The 22,578-nt window shown below is 41.2% G+C and overlaps 1 protein-coding gene across 1 annotated transcript in view; it reads right to left on the minus strand.

The window, feature by feature from the left end:
- The window catches only part of ATP6V1C1 (ATPase H+ transporting V1 subunit C1), a 40,616-nt gene extending 23,828 nt beyond the window's left edge, over window positions 1-16,788 (minus strand). Inside the window, exons 1-3 of the mRNA XM_054018924.1 lie at window positions 16,627-16,788; window positions 6,548-6,724; window positions 2,295-2,362 (exon numbers count right to left, since the gene is read on the minus strand). Coding sequence (XP_053874899.1) covers window positions 2,295-2,362; window positions 6,548-6,679 — 200 coding nt within the window. The 5' untranslated portion in view covers window positions 6,680-6,724; window positions 16,627-16,788. The remainder of the gene's footprint in view (window positions 1-2,294; window positions 2,363-6,547; window positions 6,725-16,626) is intronic.
- Window positions 16,789-22,578: the final 5,790 nt, after the last annotated feature.

The following is a 22,578-nucleotide window of genomic DNA, read 5'->3' on the forward strand; positions in this document are numbered from 1 at the left end:
TCTTCAGCCGAGGACATCTGAGAAGGAACTGGAGAGCTCAGGTCATGCACGCGCTACATGCGGCACCAATGGCATGTGCAAGACGCCTACTGTGCACATGCAACCCGTGTGGACACTGCTACTGTAAATCCCTGATCAATGGCGCCGGGACGCACCAACACCTGAAGTTGAGCACCCACAGTGACAGCACTCAAAGAATTATAGCATTTAATGGAAAGAGATCCTCTAATCTCTTTCTTTTCTCCCCCACCTAAAGAAAGATCAAACTCTTGCCCTTGAAGAGAATGAGTCTTTTTTGGAATCAGTAAACTCCATACCAGACAACCCTGTAGAAAGTGAAGATGCATTCCTGTTGAAGCAATGGCCATACAGCAAGATTAATTTCTTTGTAATCCTATATACTTTACCTCAGAGTTAACTAAGAAGGTATTAACTACTCCTGGGGGAATTCTGCACCACTGTGTGCATGCAGAAACATTCTCCCCCTCCCCCATGCAGATTCCCCATGCCTCCCCCCACTAGTGCTCACTCACCCCTCCCCAGCAGCATGGAAACATCTGTTAGGGCACCCAGAGCAGCCATAGGAGAGAAGTCACCGTACCGGGGGGGGGGGGGGAAGAGGAGGAGGAATCTGGGGATGCCCTGGCCACCCAGAGATGTTAGTTTGGGGGGGTGGGGCAGGGAAGAAACAAGGACAATGGAGACAGAACTCCCCCTCCCCTGCACGGAGAAGCCAGGGCTGGGTCAGATCAACCCCCAGAAACCTCCCACACACACACTGCAGGAGGGGCTTGGCGGAGGGGTCTGGGTGCAGGGGGTAAGACTCAGTGTAGAGAAGCGGAGGTCCAGAGGCACTGGTGTCAGATGGATGGGAGAGCAGCTCCCCATACAGTGACTCTTTCCCCCACTTCCTGGCCCCATCGCGCCTCAGACATTGGGGGAGGGGTCACTGTATGGGGAGCTGCTCCTCCTGTCCACCCAACCCCTGTACATCTGGACCCCCACCCACACCAAACCCTCTCCCCCCCCTCCCCCATCTCCCCAATGAGAAGTTATGAAGTTTTGCTGTGTGTGTTAGTTACTGAAATATGTTGTGAGGTTGGGAACACCCACAACCAGCCTTTCAGGTGCAACATTGGAGAAGCCAGACATGCTGATGGCCCATTAAAGGGAATCCACGCTCCCAAGGACTGTCCCAAGAACCGTATACAATGGAGACTTCTCAGAGATAGCATGTAGACAATGGAGACTGCTTGACCCACGTCATAGCAAAGGATCTTTCCAGCAAGCTGGAAGAAGCTATAAAAGGAGGGGAAGGGATATCATCACTTGGCCTCACGCTCCCCCCCCAACTCAACATCTGGAAACATGTCTGGTGGACAAATACTTTGAACTGGGGAAATGGTCCTGGGCTGGAGGAGAATTCCAGCCTGTGTACAGAAGATCTGTAACCTGCTTATACTATCAGGGTGAGACACTGCTTGATTCAAATCTTGTTTAATTTATAGAACTTACATTGTGTGCTTAATTTAATTTTCTTTGGTAACCATCTCTATCCTTTATTCCTACCACTTATAACGGCTTAAAAATCTATCTTCCCGTAGTTAATAAACCTGTTTCATAGTTTACCTAAAACAGTGTGTTGTGCTTGAAGTGCTGGGAGAACCTCTGCTCAGCGTACAAAAGCTAGTGCCGGTCTTCTCCACATTGAGGGAGTGGTGGACGGGGTAATAAACTTACACTGGTCAGGCTTCTGACAAGGGCAGAACGGTACATCCCTGGGGTCCTAGGCTGAGGAGCTGGGGGAATTGGCTGGAGCCTCTCTATTGTTAGTTCATGAGTGGCTGGGAGAAGCATTTATGTAACTCAGCTGGGTGTGTCCCTGTGTGGATGTCACAGAGACAGTATCTGGAGAGGTCTGTAGCTTGTCATAGCATAACAGTGTGAGACGGAGCCCAGGCTGGTAAGCCAGGGGACTCAGCAGTACTCCAGTTCCAGTTGCACCACAGGAAAACCCATCATACTCACCATCACTTCCTATGATTCTTAAGCCAAGATCTGAACACATTTCTCCTGAATCTGGCAGCACGCAGCACTACCACAAAGAACCATTTTTTTTATTAATGAAAGTAATCTTAAGCATGTTTAGATCTCTGTTTTTATAAAAAGTATGGGTACTATTAAAAAATGTTTAGGTCAATCTGCTGAAAGGTTGACTATGGAGTTTGACATTATGAAGGTTGACATGAAGCCTGAACATCAATATACAATATATACATATATAGTTATATTACCCCTCCACAAATGCGTCCAACTTAGCCAACTCATCTGACAAACCAACTAAAATATCGAGTGTGCCAACCTAGAAGAGAAAAAAGAATGAAAGTTTATTAATGGATTTTAGGTTCAAGTCAAGTCTTAGAGACCAAGCACTTAACTGCTAAACAAAAAAAGCTTTACACCGGGGATCGGCAACCTTTGGCACGCAGCCCGTTAGGGAAATCCACTGGCAGACTGGGCCGGTTTGTTTACCTGCAGCGTCCACAGGTTCGGCCAATCGCAGCTCCCCCTGACTGCGGTTCGCCGTTCCAGGCCAATGGGGGCTGCGGGAAGTGGCAGCCAGTACATCCCTCGGCCCATGCCGCTCTCCGCAGCCCCCATTGGCCTAGAACGGCGAACTGCAGTCAGGGGGAGCCACGATCGGCCAAACCTGCGGACGCTGCAGGTAAACAAACCGGCCCGGCCCACCAGTGGATTTCCCTGATGGGCCGCGTGCCAAAGGATGTCGATCCCTGCTTTACACAGTCCATACAAACCCACACCTTAAGGATTCAAAGCAGTACAAGATATCTGAATTTGAGGATTACCACAGACTTTAATAGTAGTCACACAGATCAACATTTAAACATTAATTGCTTCCTGAAACTGTACTGTCTTAGCCTTAACTTAATGTAGCTTGCTACAACAGGTAGCATTCTCCCCATTCAAAATCCCTTGATACTGTCATGGATATTGAAAAGTCAATTGTTATTTATCCCAAGTGATTTGCTGCAGTCTTTTTGAGTTCTGTATGTAGAAGTTGCCAGTCTGAACCAGACCTGATATTCATCTAGTCCAGCATCCCACCTCTGAGGGTGGCTAGTACCAGATGCTTCAATGGAAGCTATAAGAACACTGAAGTAGGCAGATGTGGGATAATTTGCCACCCATATTAGGTCTCACTCTTATCTAATAATTAGAGATTGGTTTAAGCCCTGAAGCATGAAGTTTAACATCCCTTCCAAGATTTGTTGCTATTAATTATAACAACTCTGGATGCTCTTGTTATTCATATAAGTGTCCAGAGTACAGTAATGAAGTGTAGTTTTTTAGCATTCGTTCTTACTTCTGCCACCCTCCAAAAGCACTCATCTTCCTTTCCTTTTTATATACAAGATATTTGCAGCTACTTCTGCACATTTATTTTCAGGAGACTAAAACTTAATCATTTTAGATTCAAATATTGTATAATAGGTTTCAAGTGTGGCTTATACCAAATATTTTGGGAGCTAGTTATTTGATGTTTAAGTCACAGGAAGGTCTTGAAACCTCACAGATGGTTAGGCTTCCTCAAATATACAGATTGAAGGAGTCGGGTTATTTTTTGTAAACATGTAAAATAAGATTTTTCTGAGCTCTCTTGACATGTCCTGGTACATGTTGTTCAAATAAAGAAAAAAATGTTTTACAAAAGAACGAGCACTAAGTCTACAACCTTTAAAAGCCACATTTAAATGCAGCAATTGTGTTACACTGAAAATTAAATAAAGGTGCATTACAAATTTTTATGTAGACACAATCGTTAACCTAAGCTGTTGAAGACTCCAAATCTAACAGATTTTTATGTATATGTGAGTACATAGAACAGAAATGTGCCTCAGGTTGCAGTTTAGAATACAATCCCTGTACCCTCTTCTTGCCTTGAGGGCTAGGAAGGGAAAGAGGATGTTCCACATTCTAATCCCTGGTAGTGGCTTACTTACAGGTTCATATACAGCCAAAAATCCTAAAGTGAATGATTTATGAGATATTGGCCTCAATGGGGAGAAATCTCAAGAACATCTTGTGATATTCTGATGCCATCCAAACCTTGACCTAAAGCTCCCTCTGCACTTGAATACAGCCTGTTTGTCCATACAATGTTTAGGCTGGAAGAACACTTTTGGCCATATAGTGTACACAGGAATTAGAAGCTGAAGGTTTGGGTCACAAGTGTTCTACACAGGCACAGCACAAAACAGTCTTGACTCCATGAGGAAAGTCTTAGTTCAGCCAGATCAGAGAGAAAGGAAAAAGGTAGGAAATACCTGCTTAGGTCCCCAATGAGGGGTACAATAGTAAAACCACAGGGAGCTGTCCTAGGAAGTATTGGTCTCACCACTGCAGACAGACAATTATTAGATTCTGTGCCAGAGCCACAGATGCATTAAGCTTGCGCTTGACACAAGCTAAGAGAAGGAGGGAAAGAAAGGGAAGATAGTTTTAATCTACCTTCTACTCTCAGGATGCTGGGGCTGAATTACCAGCATAATAGAGCATTTCCAGGGGTTCTTTAAATTATACCAGCTGGAAACAGCTCCTAAGAACCGCACCACCAGCTGAGAATAAACTGGAGCATTGTGCCCTCTGGCTGTCACTCCCAACGATAGCGACAGGTAGCAGGTGGAAGGGATCAAGGACCTCGCCTCCTATTTAGGATTCAGAGTAGCAGCCGTGTTAGTCTCTAAGGTGCCACAAGTACTCCTGTTCCTATTTAGGAATCATTCAAGTGACAGGCAGATTTTTCCTCCCTTCTTCCTTTTCTCCTTTGGTAGATTTTTCTTCTTTCAAAAGTTGATTTGGACTTATAATTTCTTATTGTTCCTGAGACCAGGATGTGCTTTTTCCTATTTAATGCACTGGCTCCCAACTGCGATTGACAGGAAGAAGTAAATCCAATTCAAGAGAAGCTGCTTTCCAGATTTCCTTCTGCTTGCAATATTATCCACTGTCTCCTATTTTTTACTCCTGGGGGAATTCTGCATCATTGCACACATGCAGAAGGCGTGTCCCTTCCAGAGGTTTTTTTTCCTATGCAGAATACAGATTCTGCTGGAGAGGTGTTGCTATTACACCTTTTTTCCACCAGGGGCTGCTGTGGCACCAAAAGAGAGGGAAGTCAGCTAGCAGAGAAGATGCGTTCCTCACAGCAGGGCCAGGTGATGAAGCATGGGATGGACAGAGTGGGGCACACAGGGCTGCTGGGGGTGGAAGGGGGGAAGAGACAGACAGACTGGGGCACAGGCTCAGGAGCTAGTGGGGTGATAGCATTGAGCCAGGGGCTGAAATGGGAGGGGGGGGCTGCAGGAACACATACCCCTGTTCCCATATTTCCCTGACTGAATGGGAGAGGTGAGGGGTCAGACAGGGTCTGCATGGGGGAGGCTTCCCAACTCCCTAACAATCCTTCCCCTCCTATCCACCCCACCATCCCCAAAAAATACCAATCTTGTTCCATACTTCTCCCACTCACATCCAACAACCCTCCAGATTCACTCTCAGGCTCCTTCCCAACAATTACTTTCCCCTCCCTCAGCTCCACCGTTATCCCTGGCCGCCCCAAACCTTTGCTCTGATTCGGAGGTAAATACATTTCTGTATTGTAGTGTAAATGAATTACTCAACGTTCTGTATTAATATGCCTAGTAAGGAATCTATTTGTCCTGAATATTTTTTTTTCTGTATTGTTAGAAATACTTGCTGACAGGTATTTTGAAATAGATTACCAAAATAATTGAAACTGGTGTGATTGTTTTGTTTTATTTTGACAAAATTCAGAATTTTGCTGAATTTTAAAATATTGTGTGCAGAATTTTTTTGGCACAGAATTCCCCCAGAATTAATTTTTCCATGCAATACCTTGGCAAGATACACTGAAGCAGCACCATCTGCACTGAAGGAGGAAGTGCTGTGTCTGGATATAGGTTCTGTCTCTGACAAAGATTCTGATTTTAATCAAGCCATTTTATGGTATCTCATGTGAAAAAGGAGAAACAGACAATTCAGAAGTGGACCATAGAAAACCCTACCACAGACAGCTCATATTACAAATCTTAGTTGATCAAAATACATTTACATCTTCTCCTCCATTTAACTACTAACTCATGGTTTCAACATTCTTTATTTCTTCTGCAGCAGTTGCCAGATCTAGAAGAATACTGTGACTGCGGTTTATTGCATCTTCAAGCCTTGCAGAGTAAATAGAACCCAGAACTCAGGATATGTTAAGTAGAAGAATTGATTTTTTAGTTATTTTCTTTAAGTGAATTTATTTCTAATGTTCAGGTCTACATAAACTTCTAATAATCTGTAATTTTCTTCATTAAAATTAAAGTTCCACAGTTCAAACCACCAATAGCTAACTAACCAACCAGAAACATAAGTTCACTGAGTTTTTGTAGCAGAAGAATCCTGAATTAGATAAAGAAAATATGAACATTTTAGGAAATATGATAGAGTATTTACATACCTTTAAGTCAGGGATATTGAACTTTGAATTGGTGGATAGATTATTATTTTTTGTAGTTGCAGCATGTAGTTTCTCCCATGTCTGTTGACATGTTTTCTCCCCAGGAGCAGAAATAAGCCAGAACTCTGTCATTTTTGTCACTTTACACTTAATATTTCTGAAGATAGAGGCGAGACACTAGGGGAAAAAAGGATCTATACTTAGCCACAGATTAGTGTCCCTCAAAGTAGTAACTTTAAAAAAAGTCTACAGTGTTCTCAGAATATAGTTCGCAAAAAGAAGAACAGGAGTACTTGTGGCACCTTAGAGACTAACAAATTTATTAGAGCATAAGCTTTCGTGGACTACAGCCCACTTCTTCGGATGAAGTGGGCTGTAGTCCACGAAAGCTTATGCTCTAATAAATTTGTTAGTCTCTAAGGTGCCACAAGTACTCCTGTTCTTCTTTTTGCGGATACAGACTAACACGGCTGTTACTCTGAAACTTGTCAGAATATAGTTCAACACACTGCAAAAAGACTGCTAAAATACCCGTAATGTTGTTACTTTTTTTTCCCCATGACTTGCCAATTTACTTTTAAAATTACCAGCCCTGCAAACTCAACCTAGAAACTGCAAGTTAAGTTGGGTTCTTTCAACTATATAAATTCTCCAACAGGACATAATTTACAAGTCTACTGAAGATGCACAAGCGACAACAGAATTCAGCTCAAACCCCCATAGCCATATTTACTCTGCAGTGCCAATATAAAGAAGGATTTTTTTTTAAAAGCCTAGACAGCAAGCAAATACATCTGAATATATAAGGAGAGCAAATTGGCTCATAAAGGTGGTGTACATTTTATCTGACCACTTTTTAGCGTAGAATCACACTTGAAGAGCTATTGCTTGCCAATGAAGTAATTTTTTGACATTTACTGCTCTGAAGTTAAGAGGATTTTCCAAGTGGATAACATGAAAAGGGAATTTGTTACACATAATCTAATAGTCCTGAATCTCTGATCTCATCATGGTACTTTACAAAACTATACACATAATAGACAATTGTTCATTACAACAATGCAAGTACTGAAAGAAAATTACAGTGAGACAAGTAAACTTTTCAAAAAAGATCAAAGAGGAAGTATTTAGGCACTGTTCTAGACATGAAAAAACAGAACCAAGCCTTAAAAAAAAATCAAGGCTAACCCATCATTAAGTGTACTTCGTTCATTTGAGAATTATGGTTTAGTTCGGTTAATTCCTAATATTTTTTCTATAGTATATTTTGAAAAGTTGTGAAGTTTTAATGAGACCTCACTAAAGCACTTGAAATCTTTGCTGAGAAAGGGGGCCAGATCTTTAAGAATCAAAGTGTAGGGGTTAGCAAAGCTCTACTGTACTTTAAAACACATGTATCCCCTTGACTGTATGGCTTCCAAATTAATGCAAGTCTCTTCCAATTAGAAGATAAACAGGATGAGGCTTATATTACTAAACTTTGTCTGTCCACACAGATGATATCCTCAAATTACAACTGCCAGTTTATTTCCTCCCTTTATAATATGCCCTTTCACCACCACCAAGATGCCTCTTGTAAAGGAAGCTACTTAATGCAATAACAGAATGTGGCACATGACTGCAAATATTTTATGCCCATGAGTGTGAAATGTCTATGCAGGGGAAGGAGGGTGTGTAATTTTTTGGTACATAAAGCCTAGACATCTACATGAAAAAATGCTAGCTATATTATCTCACATCATTTGACTTCCATAGAATTTGATCTGCTGAATGTCCCATGTTTCTGGAGAAAATGAGACTTACGTCCTTCCCTTCTCATGACTTAGAAGCATTCTTTCCCTTGATATATGACAAAAATCCAGTGGCACCTTTCCAGGTGCAACACTAGACTCCTCCTCTACTACCCTTACGCTTAGCCCTGGTTTACCAGGGGGGCGGGGAGAAAAGAGAGGAAAATCGATCTAAGTTACGCAACTTCAGCTACGTGAATAACGTAGCTGAAGTCGACGTACTTAGATCAACTTACCGTGGTGTCTTCACCGCAATGAGTCAACTGCTGCTGCTCCCCTATCGACTCTGCCTGCATCTCTCGCACAGAGGGCTCATGGGTCGATTTATCACGTCTAGACTAGACGCAATAAATCGATCCCCACTGGATTGATCGCTGCCTGCCAATCCGGTGAGTAGCGTAGACATACCCTAAGTTTCTATATACACACTTACAAAGCAAAGTATTGATGTTGCTTGGTGCATGCGTTGTGGGTTCCCTACTCCAGCTACCTTTTACATCATTTGTATGTTTTCAGATTAAACTAGTGGCAGAATGGCTTTGATTTATTGTATAGCACTCAAGCCTTTTTACAGCTAACATTTGCTCACAATCTCTCCTGAGTGGAAACTCACAACCAGCTTTTGGTTCTGCCACTGCATGAGATGGAGGGAGCTCCACTCTTCCTCTGCCTCCTAACCCTATCCACAGGAAAAGACAAGAGTTCAGTTTAGAGACAAACATCCTGACATCTGAAATGCTAAAGTCACTTGTGTTATTTTTCCATTTGCCACACTTAGGGTTTGACTAGAATTCGAAAGTACTAAAACTTATTTTTAAAATGGACTTTGTGGGAAGATGGAGGAACTAAAAAACAGGCCTCACTGCAGAATGAGGAAGTAGTTCTTCTGAGAGCAGAACAGTGTAAGCAAATATCCTAGCAAAACCAAATCTGACTCATTCACTCCAGTAAGTGGAACATTATATGTTTCCACTTAGATCTGAAAGGTTCCTCGTGCATGTGTTATAAAGTATTTCCAAAAAGATGTCTCAGATATGATCAGTCAAGAGAACAGTTATATTTTCATGGTGGCATGGCCTCACATTCTTTGCATTACAGATAATGATGTTATGAAAGGTAGCTTCTCTAAACAGAACATGCAGTAATCATTAATAAATTCTTTTAAATGCTTAAAACTTTTTTCTAAAGAAAACAGTAAATACAGACTGACTTCAAAATGTCAAGTTTTAGGAATTTTTACAGATAGTACAGAATACCTTTGAAAACTATTTTAACATACCAACATTTAGTCTATACCTTTTTACGCCATAAACTATTGAATAGAAGGACTTGTAACAAATCTTTAATTCAGCTGGTGCAACAAAAACTACAGGAGGCTGCCTTGTAGCCTTATATTGTTATATTCAATTCCTCTTTCTGATGGCCAAGATTAGTTTTGACTTACACTATGTTTACACTAAAAACACTACAGTGGTACAACTGCAGCTGTGCCACTGTAATATTTTACTATAGATATTTACTATAGCAATGGAAGGGGGTCTTCCATCACTGTTGTAAAATCCAGCTCCCCCAGGGGCAGTAGCTAGGCTAATGGAAGAATTCTTCTATCAACCTAGCATCATCTACACTACGGTGTAGGTTGACTTAACTACATCTCTCAGGGTTGTGAATTTTCCACACCCCTGAGCGACACTGCTGAGTCGACCTCACTTTCTAGTGTAGTTCAGCCCTAATAATACTTTCATAACTAGCAAGAGAAAAAGGATGTGGCTACGTCAGTTGCTCAAATCAGGATCCTAACAAACAACTCTTTAATTTCCTTGTAGACTGCAGTAACAGTTGCATTTAAACTGTCACCACTCAGGGTTTGAAAAATTAACTTGCCACCTTGCCCTGTGAAGGAAGCTTTCCCAGGGAAAGCCCATCAACATCTGCATTTTTAAAAATAGTTTGTTTCTAGTCCTTTGATAGTAAGATATCCTTTCAAACATGGAATGTAAGCCAATGCAGTGCTGTCATCTGAAATGTGCATACAGAGCTCCAGTGCCTCTGCTACTGCTCAAAGCAGACCCAAGCTGCAGTAGAGTGAAAACTGGTAATTCAGAATATTGTAGGCAACAATGAGAGTGAAAAGAATCTGATCAGTTTTATTCTACCACTACTGCTTGGGAAATCATGGAGCTATGCACTGGGAAGCAGACTGAGGGTTTGTCTTCACATGCAGCAGCACAGGTGCACTTTAAGTGAAGACACTACTACACCAATGGTAGAGCTTCTCCTGTTGGTGTAGTTAATCCACCTCCCTGAGAGGTGATAGCTATGTTGATGGTAGAAGCTGTCTACATGAGGAGGTTAGGTCAGTATAACTATGTCACTCAGGGGTGTGAAAAATCCACACACGTGATTTAGTTATACCGATATAGGTCTATAATGTAGACCTGGCCTGAAAAACAAAGGCTGGCGGAGGGGCTGAGTAGTAGAGAAATACTCCATCACTATCCTCAGAGAAGACCCACACACGTTCATTAGCAGCCAAGTGTGTTTACCCTAGTCAGGGAATATAAATCAAGCATTCCTTCTCTTTTTCAGTAGCCAGAAGAGAACAGCACCACTTCAAGTTTCTCAGGCACCTATTAGCTGGAGGTTTATATGAAACTGAAGCCCTCAAGCAGGGTAGGAATTCCAGTACCCTTCCATTTCTCATCAGTTGCAAGAAGAGGCTGGCTTCTTACCTGGGAATTGCCCCACACAGTTCCATCAGCCTTTGACTAGTAGTATAGCTATTGTATACATCATATAAAGATATGCAATAATCTATTTTAGGAAAGAAAATATGGCAGAACAAAAGGAGGAGATATGAGTTTTAAATAAAAATGAGGAGTCCGGTGGCACCTTAAAGGCTACAGATTTATTTGGGCATAAGCTTTCATGGGTAAAAAACTCACTTCTTCAGATCCATGCATCCAATGGACTCCTCATTATTTTTGTGGATACAGACTAACACAGCTACCCCGCGGATACTGAGTTTTGAGTGACTTTTTCTTCAAAATACATCAATAGAGTTGCAATTAAACAGTAAGCCACTGTTTTGTTCCTTTAAATTGCATGGGACTGTTGGCTCAGATACATCTCCCGCCACTGCAAACTGTTAGATTTTGTCTTTAGGCTAATACGTGTTGGGTAATTTTGAAGTCCTGGCATCACAAATAGTCTCCGCTGATATTAGTCCAAGCATTGTGATAGCTGAGACTAATATCTGTCAGTTTCTAGGGAAAGTGGTCTCAAATATGGGCGCAAATATAGATATATGATTTTGCAGACAATTACTTTTAAATACTGGAAAACAATTATATAAACAATTACCAACTTTCATCCATGTAAACAAAACCAGAATCATCAGTCTTTTACACCAATGTTGGCAGCAGTCATAACAAAGATTAGTACAATCCTGATTTCAAATGCTAGCACATAGTATTTCAAAGATACTTGTAAATTTTGCTGCTAATACAACAGAGTAGAATGAAAAAAAGTGCAAGCAGTCGCACAGAAAAAAGAAAACTGGACAGCTTACGAATTAGCAAAAGAAGCAGAGTATATAAATCAAAGTTCCTTGCAGACTTATTACCCCTAATTTCTTATTCTGACAGTTTTAAATTCTATAGTACAATAACTGAGCTCTTATTTTCCTGTCCAATGAACTGGCCAATTCTATCAAAAAAGTCTGAAAAACCCCTCTTCATTTAATTACATAGTAACAAGTAGTTAGACATAAATTCAGCTGTTCAGATTTAGTGTTGCAAGTCAGAGAAAAAAATAAGCCCTTTTACAGAAAGGCCAAATTCCTTACTGTATCCTGTTTAGAGTCATAGAATTCATATTTTAAAATCTTGCTTCAGAAATACTTTGACTGTAAATATAAGTTGCCTACAAGGACAGTCAACTTTTTTTCCTGCAAAGAGGTTTACCCAATGCTGTCAAAAAAACACCTAAGATTAAAACTACTACAATTGAAATAAATAGGTTTATACACTGCACGATAACACCCAGAGACTTCAGGCAAGATTGGGTCCCACTGTGCGAGGTACTATGCAAATAAATATAAGGACACCATCCCTGATCTGTAGAATCTGCAATCTAAGAGGGTGCAATGATTACTACATTTTTATTGCAAGTCATTTTCAAGTTGTGTCAGATTAAGGTTCGAAGTATAATTTACAAGTATTACAAGAAACTACTGCAACAATATTCAAAAACTCAACAAAACTGAAGACAATAAGAGCAGCTTAATTGTACATTTTAAAAGTGCCTCTCAAAAGTTTTCAGAGCATGTTTCTAACAACTGAAAGATTAGAAAAAGATCTGTCAAAATAGTTTGCATTCCACATCTGACAGCTCTTTGTGTCCCAAGTTTGACTCAGTTTCCCTTATTTGCGAGGTTTCACAACAACTGGGGCTTGGCAGGTGAACAACTTTGAGGAGAAAGAACTGACAGGGCAGTAGGGGCCAAGTGTTGTACTGAAGACTACTTTTATTTTCACTCATTTTAAGAAAAGCCGATTATGTTATGAAAGACTGTCAAAGGACCATAGTATTTGAATCCCCTTGGGTAATATTCTTTATAGAATTTGGGGTCCAATGAACACTGGTACTGCTAGCGATTTCTCCGCATTGCAATTATTTCTGATATACATTCATAAGAAATCAGAGGCATCCATATTATGTAATGGAATTCTGCCTGCAATAGGGAAATACATCAATTTCTTCCAAGTCATTGATTTCACAGTGAAATAAATTAATTATAACAATTTGGTAGATATAGACTTAAGCAACAAGCCAAATAAAAGGCAAATTTTCTCATTTGCTAGTATAGTTGACACAGAGTAAATAACTCTGAAGTTTCTACTTGCTTGTGGAAAACTAGACACCACTATTAATTTTGAAAAATAGATACCAAATATAGTAGATGCACATAGTTCGGTCAAGTTGTTTGATTCCTCCGAAGGCTGATTTTTTCCCGTTGATGTTGTCATTTTGTTTCAAGACATTCTGTTACACTGAATGAGCAGAAACAATGACCTGAATCCTGTTGCATATGAGCAGACCCAAGTGCTTAGGCAGAGACCCAGTGAAATCATTAACGGCAACCACTCCACAATATATTGCAGGAGTGGGACATAGTGAAATGCCACTATGAAAAATTAATCAACTTTTACAAGAAGGTTTGGGAAACTAAGGCTACGTCTATACTTGATACCTTACAGCAACGTAGCTGTACCACAGCAGCTGCACCACTGTAAGATTTCCCACGTAACCACTCTATGGCGACAGGAGAGAGCTCTCATGTCGACATAATTAAAACCACCCTCAAGAGTGGCGGTAGCCACGTCAGCGGGAGAACGTCTCTTGCTGACATAGTACAGTCCACACCAGCACTGCTGTCAGTGTAACTTATATCACTCAGGGGGCTGCACCCAGGAGCGACATAAATTATACGAACAAAAGTGCAAGTGTAGACATAACCTAGAGCGTCACTGCTAAAAACAAGATGGAACAGATTGTTTAGCATAAATAGTCATCACATATTTCAAGGGACCATTCAAGAGGCCCATTGACAATCCCTCCAGTCATAGGGAAGAAAAGTGAGGGGGAAGATGGATTGTTAGTGGGTTCCAGATTGTTGTAATAAGCCATAAATCCAGTGTTTCTATTCAGTCCATGATTTTTAGTGTCTAGCCAAGTTATGAATTTAAGCTCCCAGGCTCATCTTTTGAAGGCGTGCTTAGGTTTCCTTTCAGGATGAGGACTGATAGAGTGATCTATAGATGCAACAATACAGCTGTGCCGCAGTAAGGTCCATAGTTAGATATAGTCTTCGTTTCCCAGACCTGAAGAAAAGCTCTGTGTAAACTCAAAAGCTAGTCTCTCTCAGCAGCAGAAGTTAGTCCAATAAAAAGATATTACCTCACCCACCTTATCTCTCTAATATCCTTGGACCAACACAGCTACAACATTGCATAAAGTATTATTAGTCATTTAATGTTAAAGGGCATAGGATGCTGCAGGCTTGTAGATTATTAGTTACATGATTGATCAACTGAAGTCTTATATTTCACATAGATCATTTTGCTCCAATTATTTTACAAGAAAATAGGATGTTTTAGCTGGTCTTCATGTGGAAAATTTTAAAAATCTTTCCACTATCAGAATACAGGATACTGGGCTACATGGACCACTAGTCAGACTCAGTGGGGCTACTCTTATAAAATGATGCATTATTTAACACTTCAGTACTACCAATTGAGAATGTCTATTCTTGTTTATAATAAAAAGGCTCAGTAGAGTTTTAATGGAATACATTTACAACTTAGTTTTCATTTTAGTGTCATTGATTAAGCAGCACATTACACTGAATTTTCCTTCATACTCCTTTATAAACATGCCTGTAAGGGGATTTCAAGATAAGACTTAGGATATTAGCAACTGCTAAATTACAAAAGCTGTCACAGAAATACACGTTTCCTGGTTTTCAAAATACAAGTTTATATATAATATATACACCTAAAAATTATATTAACTCTGACTGAACTAATAGGAAAAAAAGCTATTTTTGGCATCACAATAATTGGATTCTGAAATATGCTTAAAACAACTAGAATAGGTACAAGCGGTGGAACTTAATGTACAAGACCTCTTAGAAACATGGAAGTTAAGCCTCAAAGGATTTTTCATCAGGTGATGTTTACTAATGTTTTGGAACATGCCTGCTGCCACATCTATATAGCTCTTTCTTCATTACTATGCATATTTTCATGAAAGTACTCATGCGGTATCAAGTTAAGAATAGACAGTAAGGAAGATGCATGTCCGTAGAGCCAGATTTCATGCAATATTCCATGGATAAGCACAAGCATCCCTAAACAGAAGTTAGAAAGTTCACTGGTAGACTGGTGAGTAACTATAATAATGCCAAAACAGGATCTTAATTAGTATGCATTTTATATTGCATTTTCCTAGAGTGATTCAGAGTTTTTTTACATTCAGCTCTCATCTTTACTAAGGTTACTGCAAGGTTTCCAATACCTCAGAGTGGAACTGTGTTGTGTATATTTCTTCATTATTGTCTCCAAAAATCCCTTCTGGTATGTATTGCTTTGCTATTACTGTCCCTACATTTCATAAAGGGAAGTCTACCATAGCAAGGGAGTGATATTTGTACTGGGAAGAATTTGAGGAAATGTAAGCTTTGTACAAACACACTGGGGGGAAAAGGACACATTTACTTTATACATCATAAGACTGTATCACAAGAAGTAGACTACAGTGCTCCATTCGACTGAGCATTCAGGGCCAATCACTACAGAATCTCAATTATTTCCAGGTTTTCACAAAAACTTCACTTAAATTTACAAGACATGCTAAAGTTTTTATCTTCAACCCTTGACAACTCAGATCAGACGAAGTCTGAGTCCTTGAACCAGTTGCTAGAAGCAGCAATTTTCAGCATATAACCCTGCACACATACAGCTTCTGCATTTACAACTGACTGACTCAGGAAGGATAGATGGGGTCCTGTAATGATCCTTGATAACTGAAACCTTTGGTGGCCTAGAGCCTAGGAGAGACTGTTATTATCTGACTAAACAAAATTTGAAGAGAGATGTTAAATGTCTCATTAAACAATAAAATACTTTAGGACCAGAAATCACTAATTCTAGAGCTTGATTTCCCATGGGCCCCATAGAGCCCAAGTTTACTGACCAGAAGGCCTCTTTACACAGCTTTGGGGAGCGGGGTTGTTTTTTGCACTTTAGCAACTAGGGCAAAGCTTTTTTGATTTAACATTGGGTCAATTATGTGTTAGCCAACATAGTTTTTAAAAGGATGCATAAGAAAAAAAAGAGATACATTGGCAGCACACACCCTGCACCCAATTTCAGCATCAGCCTCAACCCCTATTCAGCGGGAGGCCAGAGCTACCCGGTGGAGTCTCTTTTCCCCACCGCCCCCAATCCACTGAGTGAGAGGCCAGAGACCAGGCCCGCCCTGGGGAGTCTCTCTGTTACCCCTCCCGCAATCCAATGAGTGAGGGGCCGGGCCGGGCCCGCCCGGGCACGTCTCATGCGCTGAGGGGTGACCCGCTCCCAGCCCTGACACCGCAGTGGCCCTCTCTCGAGGGGACCTGTTAGCTCCGTTCACCCGGCCCGAGTCTCACCCCCCCACACACCGGGCTGGGCCCTTCCACGCTGCTGCTGCTTAGGGACCGCGTCTCCCCGCGCTCTCCGCACTCACCGGTGTCCCCGGAGCGGCCGGGCATGCGCAGGGAGGGAGACAGGGGACGGGACGGATCCCGCTGGCGCGCCCGGTGGGTATTTACCCGTCACTGCTCCATCCCCCGTGACACCAGCGCCCGCCGCCCCCAGCAGCAGATAGTGAGTCACGTGAGGTGCCAGTCAGCTGATCCCTGCGGTAGCTTCACCCAGGAGAACCGGAAGAGGAAGGGGTGGGGCGCAGACCGGAAAGGGCTGTTGATTGGTGGGCTGGAGGGAGAGTGGGCGGGGAAGAGGTGAGGAGCTGAGAAGGGTAGGGAGCGCGGAATGTGAAAGCGGGGAGATGGCGGGGGCGGGGCTGATGCCCGCGCGGGGAGGCCGCACAGTACAGTCGCTCATAGGGGCCGAGCAGCACCATCAGCAGCGACCTGGGCCGCGCGTGTTGTGAGGGGCGCCGCCCTCTCCAGGTATCGCTGTGGAGCGGCCTGCCCGAGGGGGGAGAGACACAGTCTGGGCCGCTGTGAGCCTTCCAGTGAGGTATTAGGGGCTGGTTCCAAACGGCCTGGCCGGTCTGTCCGCCCGCTAGGAGGCTCGGTGAGTTGTCCACGCTTTGCCCCCCCCGCCGACAGGGCACCTCATGCGACAGTCTCATCTCATCCCCGTCCTTGCAGAAAGGCTTGTAGTAGATGGGCAGGACACGGTGAGAGCTTGCATGAAACACGCGCCCTTGGCTCCACAACTAGGCCTTATATCTATAGAGGAAGGAGCTCAGGCGCTCAGTCACCAGAGCAGTCACGTCTGCCCTTTCCTCCCTACTAAATCCAGTAACGATCTTCTTGGAGACATAAAAAACAATAGATTAAAGAAAAGAAAGAGGCCTGACAAAGGTAAGGAAAGGCCCCATGAAGGGGCCCTTCAAATCAAATGGACCATTAGGATTATTTATAGCTCTAGTATAGCCTGCATATAAGAAACTAAACTGAATAAAATATAGAGACAAAAAGAGGTCCAATAAACGATTTTAGTTCACCCACCTTGTCTCTCTAATATCCTGAGACTGACACAGCTACAACTGCACTGAATAAAATAGTCAGTTGCTGACAGGTTCTATGCCCTGGGTGTTTGGCCTGAAGTTAGTGGTCAGTTACATGTGTGGAAAAAATTATCAGTCCTACAAAACAAGGCTTAAAATCCCAACTAATGAGCTTTGAGTGGAACAAGTACAAATGCAGTACACTGGGTGGGAGCGTGTAGTCTGCCCTCTATTATTTGCTGTTCACTTGGTTTTGTGAGATAGCAAGACTTTTAAATTTACAACAGCCTTTAAGTGTAGAGTATTTTGTGCTTTAGCATTTTAAGACTCTCCCAACTCTGATTTTTTTTTTTAAAGGATTGGGGGGAGGGGAGTGGATTTTGCTTTATAACAATTACCCTTTCAGCCTGTTAATTTGCCTTGCTCAAAGTGTTTCAATACTATGAACATGGCATGAGCATGGCATAGAAGTTAGATAGATTTATTGTCCCTTTAACCTGTCTGTTGTGCCTATTCCAGAGTCCTTTAAAGAGCTACTGCAGTAGCAAGAAGAGAAAATAGGGAGCCTTAGCTCAGGGTTTCCTTGTTTTGCTGGTCTAAAGGGGGACCTTTTATTCTTAGAGTGTAGTATTAATTTAAAAAAAAAAAGAAAGAGGAAAAAAGCACTCCTCCAAGATAATCTCCAGATCTAGACACATCATAAACATGATCATCAGACTAGAAGAGAATTTAATGAATAGAGCTGGCTGAAAATTTGCTGTTGAAAAAATTTTAACAGGAAATACTTTGACAGCAAAAATTTTTTGGAAAAAAATGAGAAAAAACCAATCCACCCCCACCACCCCCCCGCCCAACCCACAGAATGTTAGTTGAAGTTTTTCATTAAAATAACCCAACAGTTGCCATTTCAAAAATGTTTGAAGTTTTTAAATTTTTGGTAGGATGAAAAAGAGCCATTTATCTCACTGTCACCCCATCCCCTTTTGGCCAGTGCAGGAAAACAAGTCAAAGAAAAAATGGATATTTTAACCATTAAAACCAATTTTTAAAATTGTGATTTTTTTCTAATAAACTACAAGTGTTTAAACAAAATGAATTACCTGAAATATTTATTTTTTTCAACCGGCTGTAACAGCAAACATAAAAATCATTCCCCTAACCTGGATAGATTATTACCTCATCCAGTCAGATCAGCACTTGGGCTCCAAGCTCAAAAATCCACTGTCTGCCCTTATAAGATTATGGGTCAAGCTAAATTCTAGAGCATTCTTGAGGAAACCTATCCAAACAGTGGGCCAAAGATGCCTTGTTTACACTTGGAAAATAGATCATGCTAAATGTCATATACTGTTTTGTTCTTACTAGACAATTATATTAATGTTTAAAAAAATGTGTGGTTGTGGTTTTAACTACAATTGACTAAAGCTTTTTAAAAGCAACTTTGTCTTTCTACACTAGGAACTAAATCTTGGTTAATATCCTATATAATGTTAGAAAACATGTTTTAGTATTTTTCTCATGTAGATATAGAGTTCATAATGTTGGGAAATTTAATGATAATACACTGAGCAAAGCCACTAATACACACTTAGCATCAGAGGGTCCTGTGGCACCTTTGAGACTAACAGTATTTAGGTGCCACAGGATCCTCTGTTGCTTTTTACAGATTCAGACTAACACGGTTACCCCTCTGGTAACTAATACACACTTGTGCCTAAATGTACCCTCCCCATGCTGGTTCTCTGATGACCTGCAGTGAATTTCCTTCTCTCCCACTTCATTCAAGTGCTGGTGATAGGCAGAAGATTAAGTCTGCCACAGCTGTAGACTAGTAGACTTCAGAGACTAAGAGCTCATTTTTCTGCCGTGCCATTGTAACTGCTAAGGCAGGACTAGATGAACTTTTCCAAACTGTGAATCATTCCATTGATCTGTATTGTCTCCACATTATCCCAGAAGCCAGTACTTCATATTGACAGTTCTTCCACAGTCTGTTTCACAGAGACGATGACCTGAATCCAGGATGCTGATTCCAGCCAACAGGAACAGTTTGCAGAACCAAAACCCACCCTTCCCCCCCTCCCTTTTTAATTTTCACCTGGGCACAAGGTAGGGCAGCAACTGTAGCTGAAATCAGTATAGTGGGCCAAAGCAGCCCCTTGCATCTGCAGGATAGGAGAGGCATGAATGTGGTGTAAAGCCAGTATTGGTTCCACCATCTCAGTTCCAGTGCATGGATGAATACAACCCAATGACTCTCACAGGAAGTCCTGCCCTTGATGTTCACACTCTTAAATACTTACAAATCTACCATCCTGTGGTTTCTTTTAGGCAAGGTAAAAATATAAAAATCTTTATCTGTTTCTTGATACAGTAAGTCAGTTCCTCCAACCCCTTGATCATTTTGTTGCTCTCTGCCTCTCCTCCAGTTTATTAAGATATTTCTGGAATTGAGATGCCTAGACCTGTTTATAATTAATACTCTAAGAATGGTCTTGCTGGTGCAATTTTACTATGCAGTGGGATCTTATTCCATATGCAAAGATTTTAAGTGTATATAATTGTTTCTATCATATAAAAACCAAGTTGTGAGTCCTATCAAGCCCAATACCATCCTAAAAATGAATATTTTCTCTTTTCTAAGAGCTTGTCTATGTTAAAAATGCATGAGTCACATTTTTATGGTTGAGTTATTAACCCTTGATCAGTTAGGTTTCCAGTAAAAAATCTAATAAAACTTAGCAGCAGGATCAGGTGCTGCTATAAACAGTCTTTTGACGACATGGCACAATACACCATATATCAACACAAACTATCAAATGCAAGCCATTACATGTCTTGTTTATGGAACAAGATTAGATACGCTTTACATGACCCATAGCACCAAGTTTTCGGGCGGAAACCCAGTATTCACCTTTATAAATACACCCATCAGTTAGCAAATGATACAATATGGGAGGTACTTAGGGAGGAATAACAAGTTTGCCTAACCTGTATGCAAGATGGATTTGATTGAAATCATTAGTCAGGAAGACTCGATTTAATCATGGATTTCTACATAAAAGTGCATTCTTGTTGGTTGTTATAACCTTAGTACATATTCTTCACAACTCAGAGATAAATGTAGGTTTCATTTTTAGAAGGTACACCCTATACATTTTTAAAGTGATTTATTTTAAAAACTTTTCAGATTAGTTTTCCAGCTATATCAGAAAATGAATGATTGTTTGGTTATTTCATTTACCAAAGGTAATTGAAGCAAATATTTATGAAGTCATTGGGAGGTGAACTATCTCTAATTCAACAGGTTAATCATTAATATTTGGAGGATTTTCTTGCCTTGCTGTAATGGGAGGAGAACGTCACCAGACAGACATTACATTTTTTATTTAACTAAAACAACAATGTTATGTAGTCTGGATTTTTTTCTTCAACAGCAAACATATAATATTTTAACAAAACAAGCATATGAATTTTTGAATTTAGTTAAACATTCACGTTTTTTTAAATCAGATTTGTTTTTGTTAAAATGGTTTTTAACTAAAATAGTTAAATGAAACATTTAAAAAAAAAAAAAAACAACCCACAAAAATTAAATTGACTATGTCAGCCAGGTCAACATGAGAAACTTCAAATATTGGCTTCTGCAGCAAGTCGTCTTCACCTTCATTTTCCTGTTTGTTCATAATCTGGAAAAGAAAAACAAGCTTTCCAGCTTTTTCAGGTCCCAAACGATTTCTCAATTTGGAATGAATTAGTCCAAAGGAAGAAAGTATTCTTTCTACACCAACAGAAGAAGCTACTGCTGTTAATAGTGAGATTATCACTTCAACAGTCTCTGAATCCAAGTGCCTACGTGACTCCCACCTGTTCACTGGTGTGACTTTCTTTAAAACATCATCAGTAAACATAAAGTTCTTGAATGATTCACCCTTAACTCTGAAGTTTATTATAATTGGCATTATGGAGGGATGATGGCAATGGCATGGACATCCAGCAAACTTCTCCTCTTCAGTAGTTAAGGTTTGACCCTGGTACCGAATATTGAGAATATTTGCAAGAAAATGAGCTGGAGATAGAGCTTGTCCCATACGATTTTTAAATGCTTGTAATTTAACTCTGTCATTGCATATTTCTCTTTTTAAGATCTCACTCAGTTCCTTCCAAATTTCAACAACATCAGCAATAGAAAAAAATGGTTACTCACTTCTTGTAACTGTTGTTCTTCATGTTGTTCATGTCCATTCCAATCAGGTGTGTGCGCGCGCACGTGCACGGTGGCTGGAAGATTTTTCCCCAAGCAGCATCTCTCAGGTCAGCCTGGGCACCCCCGTGGAGTCACGCCTTCATGGCGCTCAATATAAAGCCCTGCCGACCCGCCACCTCTTCATTTTCTTCTTGCCGGCTACTCCGACAGAGGGATAGGAGGGTGAGTATTGGAATGGACCTGAACAACACATCTTGAAGAACAACAGTTACGAGAAGTGAGTAACCATTTTTTCTTCTTCGAGTGCTTGTTCATGTCCATTCCAATCAGGTGACTCCCAAGCCAAGTTCAGGAGGTGGGGTCAGAGCTGTCTACTGATTGGAATATTGCTCGTCCGAAGGCCGCACCGTCTCTGGCCTGCTAGGTGATCGCATAATGTGTGGCGAAAGTGTGTATGGAGGACCACATCGCTGCTCTGCAGATTTCCTGGATGGGAACCTGAGCCAGAAACACTGTAGATGAAGCCTGCGCCCTGGTAGAGTGTGCAGTGATGGGAGGTGCGGGAATACTTGCCAGATTGTAGCACTCACGGATACAGAACACGATCCATGACGAGATGTGTTGGGATGAAACCGTCTGACAGTTCATCCTGTCCACCACTGCCGTGAACAACTGGACCAATTTTCTGATTTTTTTTTCTCTCGATGTAAAAGGCCAGTGGCCTGCAGACATCC

This window comes from Malaclemys terrapin, chromosome 2, assembly GCF_027887155.1.
Source record: "Malaclemys terrapin pileata isolate rMalTer1 chromosome 2, rMalTer1.hap1, whole genome shotgun sequence".
NCBI lineage: Eukaryota > Metazoa > Chordata > Testudines > Emydidae > Malaclemys > Malaclemys terrapin.